General features: G+C 45.1%; 2 protein-coding genes across 16 annotated transcripts; one reads left to right on the plus strand and one right to left on the minus strand.

Annotated features, from left to right (window-relative positions):
- The first annotated feature begins 1,670 nt into the window (after positions 1-1,670).
- Positions 1,671-5,633, plus strand: LOC125717969 (lipid droplet assembly factor 1-like). 15 transcript variants are annotated; one of them, XM_048991397.1, is made up of 5 exons: positions 1,671-1,956; positions 2,990-3,123; positions 3,751-3,919; positions 4,021-4,159; positions 4,329-5,633. In XM_048991397.1, exons 2-5 carry the CDS (start codon positions 3,028-3,030, stop codon positions 4,390-4,392), a joined length of 468 nt encoding a protein of 155 aa, XP_048847354.1. In that variant the 5' UTR covers positions 1,671-1,956; positions 2,990-3,027; the 3' UTR covers positions 4,393-5,633. The 15 variants fall into 15 exon arrangements, with proteins under 15 accessions (XP_048847354.1, XP_048847358.1, XP_048847359.1 ...); XM_048991401.1 differs by having other exon boundaries at positions 2,993-3,123; XM_048991402.1 differs by having other exon boundaries at positions 3,007-3,123.
- LOC125717968 (ER lumen protein-retaining receptor 2-like) lies at positions 5,463-10,944 on the minus strand. Its single transcript, XM_048991387.1, has 5 exons — positions 10,716-10,944; positions 8,982-9,082; positions 8,372-8,530; positions 7,180-7,432; positions 5,463-6,711 (listed from the first exon to the last, which is right to left on the minus strand). Exons 1-5 carry the CDS (start codon positions 10,804-10,806, stop codon positions 6,677-6,679), a joined length of 639 nt encoding a protein of 212 aa, XP_048847344.1. The 5' UTR covers positions 10,807-10,944; the 3' UTR covers positions 5,463-6,676.
- Between the last annotated feature and the right edge of the window lie 728 nt (positions 10,945-11,672).

Genomic DNA, 11,672 nt, shown 5'->3' on the forward strand with positions numbered 1-11,672 from the left:
CATTCTCCAGGTCGCTGTTTCCAATTTACGGCTCGAAAGCGGATCCCGGGCGTCTTTTCTGAAAGACGTCGACGGTCCCTCCGTTTCACCTCCTCCTGCTGCCCCCCCCACCATAGCCGCTGTACTGGCTTGACTCTTCCGTCTACATGTGCATGATTTGGCTCATCCGAAAGAGGATTATGCCTGGTCACCGGGTTTGTTAAGCTCCCCCCATCCCTGACCCAGCTGTGTCCTTCCTCTTACCCACAGCGACTCCTTGGACAAACAAGTTTATTCTATACAGCTCCACCCAAAATGTACAATACAGGGGAGGGCGCTGCTGGACCAACGACCCCCTCGTATGTCTTTCTTTGCATTACCTGTGTGTTAAATATATTAGCATTACTTGTTACTTTTTTAAACAGTAATTTTTTATTTCTATTGCTGTTGATCTGTCCTCATCCGTCTTCACCGTTGATCGTCGTTGTGCAGCACTTTAGATTAACGATGGTTATTTTTAAATGTGCTATTTAAATAAACTTGACTTGACTTTTTGTTCGGCGACATAAGAGTCTGGATATCCTGCTTACAAAGCAACCTGGGCTGCTACGTCCCCAGTCGTGGGGGAGGGGGGGGGGGCATCGAATTACCCTTAATTACCCACAGACTGACAGATCTGGCCAGTCGCAAACACCAGGGGCAGAATGTGTACAGTGAAGACGCAGAGATGGCCCAGGCTCGGGGTATTCCTGTCCCCACCCTCAGAAGGAGGAACCGTACTAAGAGACCATGCAGAATACGTCCCATCATGGAGCCATCATCCTGCATATGTTGAGTGGGCTTTGCCGTCTCAGGGAACGCGGTGAAAACCCATTCCATGCTTCTGCTAGCCAATTATAGTAACTCTCTCTAGGGTAGCATAGCTGGGCATGTATGTGACATTTGATTTGATTGGCTGATGGTGCCGCATGACGACGAGGTTCCCTTGCTTTGCTTTGGAGGCTTATTTGAAAACATAATGGCAACATAATCAATCATTACTCACGGCTCGAGAGGCAAGGGCACACCACAATGCCTGTGTCCTCCACTAAACACGGCATCAGGAGCCGAACAATGGAAAACAGAACGGAGAACATTAAATGAGTTCAAAGTCCCATTTTAGCACACGGCTAAGCAGTGAACATAACAGTCATTTATACTGGAAGCAGCCGCTCTGTGAGAGGGGTCACAGGGCAGTCTGAAAGTACACTCTGGGAACGGAAAGGTACTCTGGTTAAATGTGGGTGTACTCTGGCGACAATCCAAGACTTAGACCCAAATTAAACGCCGGAGACAGCTGGAGCCCGGCTTCTCGCGCAGGGCACGGGACCAAAAACAACGCAGCATGCCATGTGCATCCAGCCTGAATTATATTTGCTGGATAAACAGGGACAGCATTACACTTGAACATTGTCCATGTTTAGTGACGTGTATATGCATCAAAATGCTGAACTTTTTTTTTTTTTTTTAATTAAATGCTGTTCAGCTATGTATTTCTTACATTAGTATCACAAAACATGCTCTTTCAAGGCTGGAAATTGTCATTAAGTATAAAACCTGTATAATTATTTGAAATGAGAATTGCGATTTTCATTCGGTAGGGCACCTACATGACGTCATCAGTATGCGTCAATAATATGACATTTTCAGATTAAAACAATATATAAAAAGTGATCTCCGCCAGGCTCCAAATATTGAGCTCCGGGTCAACGGGATCGGCCTCTCGGAACCCCATACCAAGCCCAAGGGATGACCAACACCAGGGGGCGTAATGGGAAGCATAACCAATACCACCAAACATCAACACCAAAAGATCCATGAATCTTGCCTGGATGCATTTCAAGTGCCTGCTAAATCTGCATACTTGACCGATTTTCTCTATATCTTTTTAAATAATTATTTGACATTTACTGCCATCATTTTCCTCTCTTCAGAGAAGTAAGCTACATGAAATAAAAATTACTCATCCTTAACGTCATAGTGCAATGCTGCCACCTCGCGTTACATTATATATCTCGTATATTGTGTTTAAATTACTATTTACTCATTGCGTTCTATTCGTAGGAGTTTTCTGAACCAGCCCAGAAGTTTGCGGTTGATTTTTTTATATTTTGCTGCGGATGTTTATTGGATTAGACAAAGAAAAGTACAGTAAAGGCATTATACAGTAGGTGCTCAGAAGATTGTAATCGGGCGTGCTGTCGGAGAAGCTGCAGTGTTGTGTTTGATGTACGCGCTGTTTCATCAAAGCCTGGATTATAGATCCCGGAGTTTCGGTAATTCCCGTTTCGGGCCGCGAACCGCCGCCGCCGCCGCGAGTATGTTTTTAGCGGTGAGAATTTCCCCACGATTTTTGCCCTTAATAACCAGCTGCTTATCAATCACTCACCATTTCTCCAGCTTCTTTACTGCCTAATATATTCAATGCACGTTCACCCGTCAGAAGACAATTGACTTTGGATTTCTCGGTTTCTCATTCAGATTTAGGGGTACAAACACAGGCCTGTATTAATCCCACGTGTCCGTCCATTTATTTTGTTGATTGCGTTTATGTTTTCAGTACGTATACCCACTAAATAATGCGTAAATAAGAAGTATTTTCAGCCGGAATTTTAGCAGTTAACTACGGATCCACCACGAAGGCATTTGCGCCTCTGAAATGATGGAAACGTATCGGAAACATGGGCCTAGTTATTTAAATATATGTCCCCCTTTGCATGTGCATGGAACTGTCCGCTTTATTGTCGCTGCAAGTTAGTAAAACCGATGTATTAAATAAAAGTTGTTTAAAAATAAGATAATATGGAATAACACAGCAGATTTTGCCGGAATATAGGTAATTTTAATTAAGAAAAAAGTATTTTGGTATTGCTTTTATTCATTAAAATGTCAAAGCAACGTTGCATTTGAGGGAAACGCACGGAATACTTAAGTACAAACGAAGTGTGAATTAATGACACTCTTTTTAAAGCAGGTATTTCCCCGCAGCGATCTGCACCCTGTGAACGCATGGCTGGCAGTGAGGAGCCCAGCGTAACTCGGCTGCTCATGCAGACGCACCACAGACTTCACAGCGGCTTAGGCCGCCTGACCCACGACGCCAGGGTCAGTCTGGAGGGGGGTGGGGGACTTTGCAGGGGGGAAGGGCGCTGAAGGTTAAACGGGGCATTTGGGGGTGTACAGAGGTATATTTTGGTATTGTGACATGAGTCTGTTTAACATGTGAACAAGGACACACAAAAGAGGAAGCTAACAATCTAAATGCACAGCAGCGATGACATCTAATGTTTCCACAGAGCAATTATACAAAATTAGAAAACAAGTACAGAAATGAATCACGTTAACACTAATTGGTAACATTATATAGTTTAATGGCATTATAGGTCTTAAATGCTTTATGATTTTGTATAGCATTTATAGAACTGTAATATTATTTAATTTCATTCAAGAACTGGAAACATTTTAGGGTTGTAAGATGAGTCTTTATCCCATTTGTTTTCGGCAGAAGGTAACTATTTACCTAAACGCTTACTGAGCCCTGACTCGATGTTTGCGCTTTCAGTGCAAATTCTTCACAATTTTTTCTTGTTTGTATTATTATATCATATAGTGGTTTGTTCTCTACTGTTGTTTATCTGTAGGCTGTGACAAATACACTTTCCTGGCGTGGGATCAATGAAGCCTTAACTTATCTGATTTTATCTTATCCCACTTCTGTTGCACTTGCCCCAGGTGGCTGAGTTGCTGGACACCTGGCTGGGGCAGTACCTCTCCTCCCATCCATTCCTAGCTCTCACCCTGATGCTGTTCCTCGTCATGTCCACAGTTCCGATTGGTCTCTTCCTTATGTTTGCTGCAGCCACCATCCTTGCCGCCAGCGTCGGGGCTGTTATACTGGAAGGTAAATGAGTAGAAGTTGTTGCAACTTTCAGAAATAAGCATTTAAGTTGAGAGACCACTGACTGGCAATTCTTTTTATTTGTTCGTTGGCTTCCTCTGCAGGGGTGGTTCTCTGCCTCGGGGGGGCTACTCTCCTGTGTGTGCTCTGCTGTTTGGCTATTGCCGCCTTCATGGTGTCTGCTTTCCTCACTGCCGTATACATAACCGGATCCACTGTGCTCCACCTATACTACACTCACCGGTATGGTAGGACTCGTCCATCTGGTATTTGAGTTAGTACCTGGGTCAAGAGAGGCGTGGAGGGTGGAGTCATTATTTAACATAACCGGAGATAATGATTCATCTGCAAGCGATGTTGGGATCTCTCGGCACGTGCGAACTCCTCATGGCTCCGTAATTTACTCCCACAGCTTTTTGCGAAAGGAGGAGCTGCCAGCAAGTCTGAACACAGAGGAGGTGAAGAAAACTCAGTGAGCAGGTTTTGACAAACATCAGCCTGTCTCCAACCGGAGCAGCATGCATGGGCGCCGCTGGACCCCTTTGACTGGTGAACCAAGTAAAATCTCATGATCAAATCATTTGAGTAATGGGGGGTGGCCTGTGCCCCAGTAGAGATTTATTTCTACATTTCCCCTGCCAGCATCTTCTGCTGGACCTGTGTGTCCTAGAGCCTTTCTGGCTGCGGTTTCACAAGCAGGAAGTGACATGCGCTGAGAATCCCCGGGGGCGCCCCACTGCCTCTATGTTTACTCAGCGTCAGAGTGTGATGTAGGTGGGAAGTTCTGCTGGGGGGGGTGGGATCCCAGGGATTCTGTAGCTGTTGCCATTTATTTTCACAAACCTGAGTTCAGAAACGATTCAGTGAGTAGATTGAGATTTTTTTTTATGTATAACTAGTGGAATTGTTTTCAAGTTTTACTAAGAGATCGTTTAAACATTATTGGAAGTTAAGCCAGTCAGCGTTATTTTGCAATATAGAACAGATTATGTACCATTGTCTTAAATGTAGTTTTTAGGTCAAGCACAGTGATACGGAGTTCAATTTCTGAATGTGCTGTGGAAACCAGTTCTACTAATAAATCCAGTATGTGGGAGTGTTGGAATAAAATCAGCAGTGAGGAACGTCAGGAATTTAGCCACCAGTGGATCTTTGAGAATGAAATGAATGTGAGTGACAGACAGGAGCAGCAAGTGTGCAGAGGTTTTACAGAAGGACGTTAAGGGAAAGAACAGACGCATGTCAATGTGGCCAGAGCCCAATTCTGACTGTTTTATATTGTTTGCAAAAGATGCCATAACTGAGGTTAACTCAATGTTTGGTCCTTGGCCTGCTGCCACACTTCTGAACTGCCATTCTTTGAAAATCGTGTTAGTAAATCTTTGAAAAAAAATCTATGGGTGTGAGACATTTTCAATAATGTTTTGGCTGCTAAGTCATTACATTTCAGTTTTGTTTGTTAAAACAACCCCCTAACAATTGCTTCTCTGATTACTTACAAACTCCATTTACTTTGCCTGGTACAAATTTAACTCCTGGAACTCAAAACGTTTCCCATAAAATCTTTATTGGAGGTGTTCCCACGGCGTAACATGCAATGTACAAGAAACAAACAAACAAAAAGCTGTCGTCAAAATGTGGAATCTAAATAATTCAAAATGAATTCCTCACAAACTTCCAGGATTTAAAAAAAAAAAATGCATAACTGTCCACAAATTGGCATTTTAGTGTCTCCACTTTACTAATTAATCTTTGCATTCATAAATTGATCGGAGGAAAGTAACAATGTTCTTCCTAGTTATCCCAGTAGGGGGCACTAATCTCCCTTTAAGCAACTTTGGCCCTGCCAAAATCCATCGATTCAGCCAAGTCAACATGAACACTCTAACAGACCTAATCATCCATCAACAACATAGCAGTCTTCAGACAAAAGCCACAAGCACCTGCATGACGACAACCCAAATCACACACTGCACACCCGAGCCTGACATTACGCGAGACGGCCAACTTCAACCGGCAAAATTAATGTGACACCTCCGGACACACTCCAATCAAGGATTCCAGAATAGCAGCTGGGTAAATTAAGTGAAACAAGGGCTGTTTTGGGTCAGTTACACAATTAAAAGAAAAGGCTTTGTACAGCAGGAAACCCACATGGAAATAAGAATTTGATGCAAAGACATTTTACTCACACATTGATGGGAAAAAAACTAAATTCTCTATCTCCATCCTGATCACACAGACAGATTCCTCCCGTACTGAGGAACGTAGATCTGGCCTCCATGTGTGGGCGAGTGAGTGAGTCTCCCTAGGATTCACCAGTCAGGAGATTCTTTACCAAACCCCCCCCCCCCCATATCAGGTCAAACGATCAACTGAAGGAAAAATAAGACTCCAAGAAACCTAAAATGGTCTCAATTTAAGCACGTTGCTTTGTCACACTTGTACATTTTCGAAAAGCATGTTTAGCCAGAGTGCACCTCCTACATAGAAAACCACATTCCCCATTATTTTCTATTCATTAAAAAAAAAAATACTAATAATAATATAGACAAAGATGTAAAACACATCCGAGACAGAAGCCTGGGGGGCGGGGGGGGGTCACCCCGGTTTTCCAGTACTGCGGGCCGATGGGACGCAAGTCATCCTGCCCTCCTCCTCGGCTGCCCTGCGACAGTGTAGTAGCTTGACCACACGCGCGCCCCCCCCCATCCCGTGGCTCTGCTCAGAGTCACTGCAGCGTGACCGGGGGAGGGGCATTTATGCTGGAAGGCTCAGCTTCTTCCCCTTCAGCACTGTAGAGGGAGCAGAAGGAATTAGTCAGCAAAGTTACTTTAATGAGCTCTCCACCGTAAACGTCTCGCAGGCTCGCATGTTTCAATGCGCGATGCAGCAGTCAGCCAGACGGAAGAGTTTCCAGCTTCCGGTCCTTATAAATCCACCACTCAGCGGTCAGCACTGCCACAACTCGCGTCCAAAAATATGCAGCCCAACTCAAGCGCGTACCGTTAGGTCACAATCCTTATTAGAATGGAGGACCTCATATTTAGTGAGTGAAGCAGATCGGTTCCTGGTTTAAAATTTCTCCAAACTATCCGTTTACAGTGTGGTAACTCATGGATTTGGAACGTAAAGCTGCCTGCGTTTTTTTTCCTCTCCTCTCAACAAGGTCAAGGTTCATCTCGCAAAATGCGTTTTTTTTTTTTTTTTTTTTAAATACTTGCCGCGACTGCAGTTGTGAGGCGGTGCCCACGTACGCTCACCTTTGGTGATATACAGGTAGAAGAAGTCACAGTAGAGGATGGTCTGCACCAGGCCGGCCACGACGGCGATCAGATCGAAGAATCCCTCGAAGTAGAAGCGCCAGATCCAGTTAAAGAGGTAGAGCGTGCGGTACAGGCCCAGGAAGAACAGGTAGTGCGTGGTGATGGTCTCCGCCTCGCCCGTCTTGCTGATCATGAACAGCTGGGGCAAGATGGCCACCGACTCCAGGTAGATGGAGAAGGTCCAGAGGATCTGTAACGAGGGACAGGGTCAAGATCCTGGGCTCCTAGGGGTAGCATGCTGAGATTTCTGAAGTGGGGAGCATCAGAAGTTCTGGGACTTTCCTGTGAACGGGGGCCATGCATCGTGCCTCCATTAGAAAACCATTCGAGCCCCAAACATTTCATGGGACGAGAAAAGCAAAGGACTGGACCAGGGTCGGCGTGGCGGGCCGGACGGGGAATTCTGCCCTGGTTCATTTCGTTTTAAACATCGACAAACTTTTCACAGGTTTAAAACATCATGATATGCAATACTTGGTTTATTTTGTTAGAGAGAACTAAAGTGAGGGTCTTTCCAGTTACTAAGCACTTTCAATGGTTACTTCAATGTTTGAACTGTTTTTGTCTTTATTTTGAAACTTCTGCATGTAATAATGGAAAATAAACCACAAGTATTCAGTATAGATTTGGAAACCCTGGGCGGCATGGTGGTGCAGTGGTTAGCACTGTTGCCTCACACCTCTGGGACCCGGGTTTGAGTTTCCGCCTGGGTCACATGTGTGGGTTTGCATGTTCTCCCCATGTCGTCGTGGGGTTTCCTCTGAGTACTCCGGTTTCCCCCCACAGTCCAAAAACATGCTGAGGTTAACTGGACTTGCTAAATTGCTTGTAGGAGTGCATGTGTGAGTGAATGGTGTGTGAGTGTGCCCTGCGATGGGCTGGCCCCCCATCCTGGGTTGTTCCCTGCCTCGTACCCCCCGCGACCCAGTAGGATAAGCGGTTTGGAACATGGATGGATGGATGAATGGATGTTTGCGTCATGTGGCTTTGACAAAGTTAAATACTTACTACTTTGTGGAAAACAGCAACACACACTATTGCTATTCTGCCTACAAATACTGAGATATGATTTTGCCGGAGGCAAATTTGCATCAGCACCACCCCCAAGGCCTTTCCTGAGGAAGCTCACCTCCATCGGCGCAAAGGCGTGGTTGATCAAGATGGCCAGCAAGGTCACTGGGATGAGGAGGAACTCCACCCTGAAGGTGTCATGGTTGCCGTCATAGGTGGCCTTGAACTTGGCGTAGATGAGGTAGACAGTGGCATACGAACACATAATGTAAATGACCTGAGGGCAGAAGACACAGGCGACACTGAGAAACATGCAGGGCAAGAGGGGCAGACATGTGCAATTCAACAATATTCTTGTTTCTTCCAAAACTGGGGATGTAATTACAAAGTATTACCCAAACCACAAAGCCCAAGAAGCACTAAACTTGTTCAAGAAAATTCAGCCTTTTGTCCCAATAACACATCAAGTTACACTGTGTTACATGGTAGTTAGAGGTTATGAAACCTGAGGGGACATCTGTGACTAAGGTGGGGGGGATATGATTTTTGTGTCTGTGTGCCTGTAATCAGAAGGTCGCCGGTTCAAACCCAGCCTCAGACTGCAGGCCCTTAACCCCCAGCTCCCTGGGCGCCGCTGCGAGTGGCTGCCCTTCGCGGAGTGAGGCGTAAAGATAAGAGAATAAAGCATCAATTATTATTATGATGTGAGGAACAAAAACCAGCTTTACCTTCATGACTGTGTTATAGAGGGAGATGAAGGAGGTGAAGAGGTCCAGGTAACGTGTAGTGAAAACCAACGCGAACAGGATCTGACTCTTCCCAGAAATGCCTGGAACAACAGGAACCACCCTTAGATGGGACCACAGCCGCACATATCCCAGTGCTTATTTACACAAACCGAGAGTTACGTCAGATATATTTGTAATACTGCGTCAACATCAGGGAGTCAAACATTCCCTCCGAAACTGTCTGTGGTCAAACTGCAAATCCTCAAACTCATCAGACAATAAATATCAACCGAAATACAAGTGTAGCACCAGAAGGCTTCCTGCCCATCCAACAGGATGTTACAGAAGGTAGCAGAAGTCGCAGATTTCAAAGGCATATGCGGCTTTAAAACATTCTAACCCCATAATCACTAACTTGGCTCTCTGGTAGCACCTTTTGGAGCAGGGGGGGGGGGGGCGCTCAGCCTCCCTGAAGTTTTAGGTGAGCAATTAGACACGACAGCTGTAGTCACTGAAGTTCACAGATCCGTTTACATAAAATAAAGATCACGGCCCAGCACAGGAGGGCCACACACAGCCACATAGCTTCATATGACTACCGATTTCCGGTGGACTATGCAACTCCTTATTCCAACGAAGAAACATTTGTCCAACTAGGAGAAGAGGACATCTGGGAGACTTCAGTGATTATTGTTCAACTTATTGCCATTGAAATGTAATATTTAGTCGTTTTTTAATTCAATACAGCTGCATGCTCCTCTCTAAACTAAATGTAAATAAAGCTTCTAATCAGTTTTTTTTTGGTGCACTATCAGCTGTGATTTCCTCATTCCTTTTTTTTTTGTTTTTGTTCTTGCAAGGCTGCGAATATATTCAGACAGGTGCAAAATGCTACCCGGCTCGGTGCAACAAACTCAACGACTTAATGCACATTGAAAATGGAGCAGTATGATATGGACAAACTAACAGAACAAATGTGAAAGCATCATTTTTTAAAAGTGCAAAGTGTGCGCAATGTATCCGTTTCAAGCGAGACCAGACGCGGATCTTCCCGGATGGCGCTGCCACGTCAGAGGCCTCGCGTCCCCGTCCTGTCCCCCCCAGCCAACTAACGTAACACGTTATTCAATAAAACCTAAATTAAACAAACCACGCCTAAAATACGGCAGATGCGGGCTATAGCTGGTTAAAATTGCCCACCGCCTACATGCATTTTACGTGCCAAACGCCGATAAGCTTACATGCTAACATGGCTAACCTGCAGCAAGATAAAAATGTTCTGGAAGCCGCATATGTAATTTTTAACCATAAAACACTACTAATCTCATGGTTTTTGTTAACTACCTGCACTTCAAATTACGAAAAAATGCCGTGACTGGCTGATAACACAATGCATCATGGATCGTGTTTTATTTTAATAACTATGCATCGATTAGCTTCCAACAAATATATTTCTTGGTCACAGGACAAACACAAGACGTGCAGCGAATTAAAAATCCGTGTGTGCAGGTCCATTAATCCTAATTACTGCCCAAATTTAGCGAACTTTACTAGTGCTGAATATTTCTCCGCTAAAATCAGTGACATTTCCGATCTGCTGCGCCCTTGCAAAACACTCACGGCCTATCGATCGACTTGGGGAAAACTATACTGTGTAAGTAATTTGTACATAATCTAGTCATAAATATTTGCTATTAGCCCAACTTCCCGTTTAATGTATTTTCGTGAACTTACCGGCACATGATCTGGTTTTCCATATTTTAAGGAGCAAAATAATAATGGCTGCCAAATGGGAAAGATCGCCGGTAAGCCTGAAAATGTTCATAGCTGCGCCGGATTAAGTTATCCTCCACCGGATAGAGTAACAAAGCGTTTCTAAGCCGCTGAAACAGCGAGTCTCCGCCGGCGGACCTGCAGGGCACCGGAATATGGCGAGTATCGAGCGACGTGGCCAAACGGGAAATGACAAGGCAAGCCGGGAAGGAAATCACGGTGCAGTCTGGGAATTAGATGCGGAGATCAGCAAGAAAACCTGGATAAAAAAAGGAAATCGCAGTACGAACTGGGAGTTGGATGGAGGGAACAGCACCAAAACCTTGGGGGAAAAAAATCACTTTGGGAATCACTGTGCAAACTGGGAGGGGGATGGAGAGACCGGTAGGGAAACCAGGATAGAAAAGGAAATCACAGTGAATGATAGGAGTGGACTCCGGTTTCCCCCCACAGTCCAAAAACATGCTGAGGCTAATTGGAGTTGCTAAATTGCCCATAGGAGTGCATGCGTGAATGAATGGTGTGTGAGTGTGCCCTGCGATGGGCTGGCCCCCCGTCCTGGGTTGTTCCCTGCCTCGTGCCCATTGATTCTGGGATAGGCTCCGAACCCCCCGCGACCCATTAGGATAAGCGGTTTGGAAAATGGATGGATAGGAGTGGGATGGATGGATCAGCAGCAAAACCTGGATAAAAGCGAAACTATAAACAAAAAAAAGCACGGAGCGGCTTAACAAATCAGGATGCAACCAGGGATGGGGCTGAAGGCAACGGCATAGGAGGCAACTAGGCATAGTTTGATATTGGGGGCACATACTGTATCTTAATCAGTCAAATACAAAGGTCAGTTTATTAGGGTGGGGAAATAAAAACTCACCCCTCTCACGGTTCCTGCGCCCGCATCTTGAAATACCAACACAT

Source organism: Brienomyrus brachyistius, chromosome 22 (assembly GCF_023856365.1).
Source record: "Brienomyrus brachyistius isolate T26 chromosome 22, BBRACH_0.4, whole genome shotgun sequence".
Classification (NCBI taxonomy): domain Eukaryota; kingdom Metazoa; phylum Chordata; class Actinopteri; order Osteoglossiformes; family Mormyridae; genus Brienomyrus; species Brienomyrus brachyistius.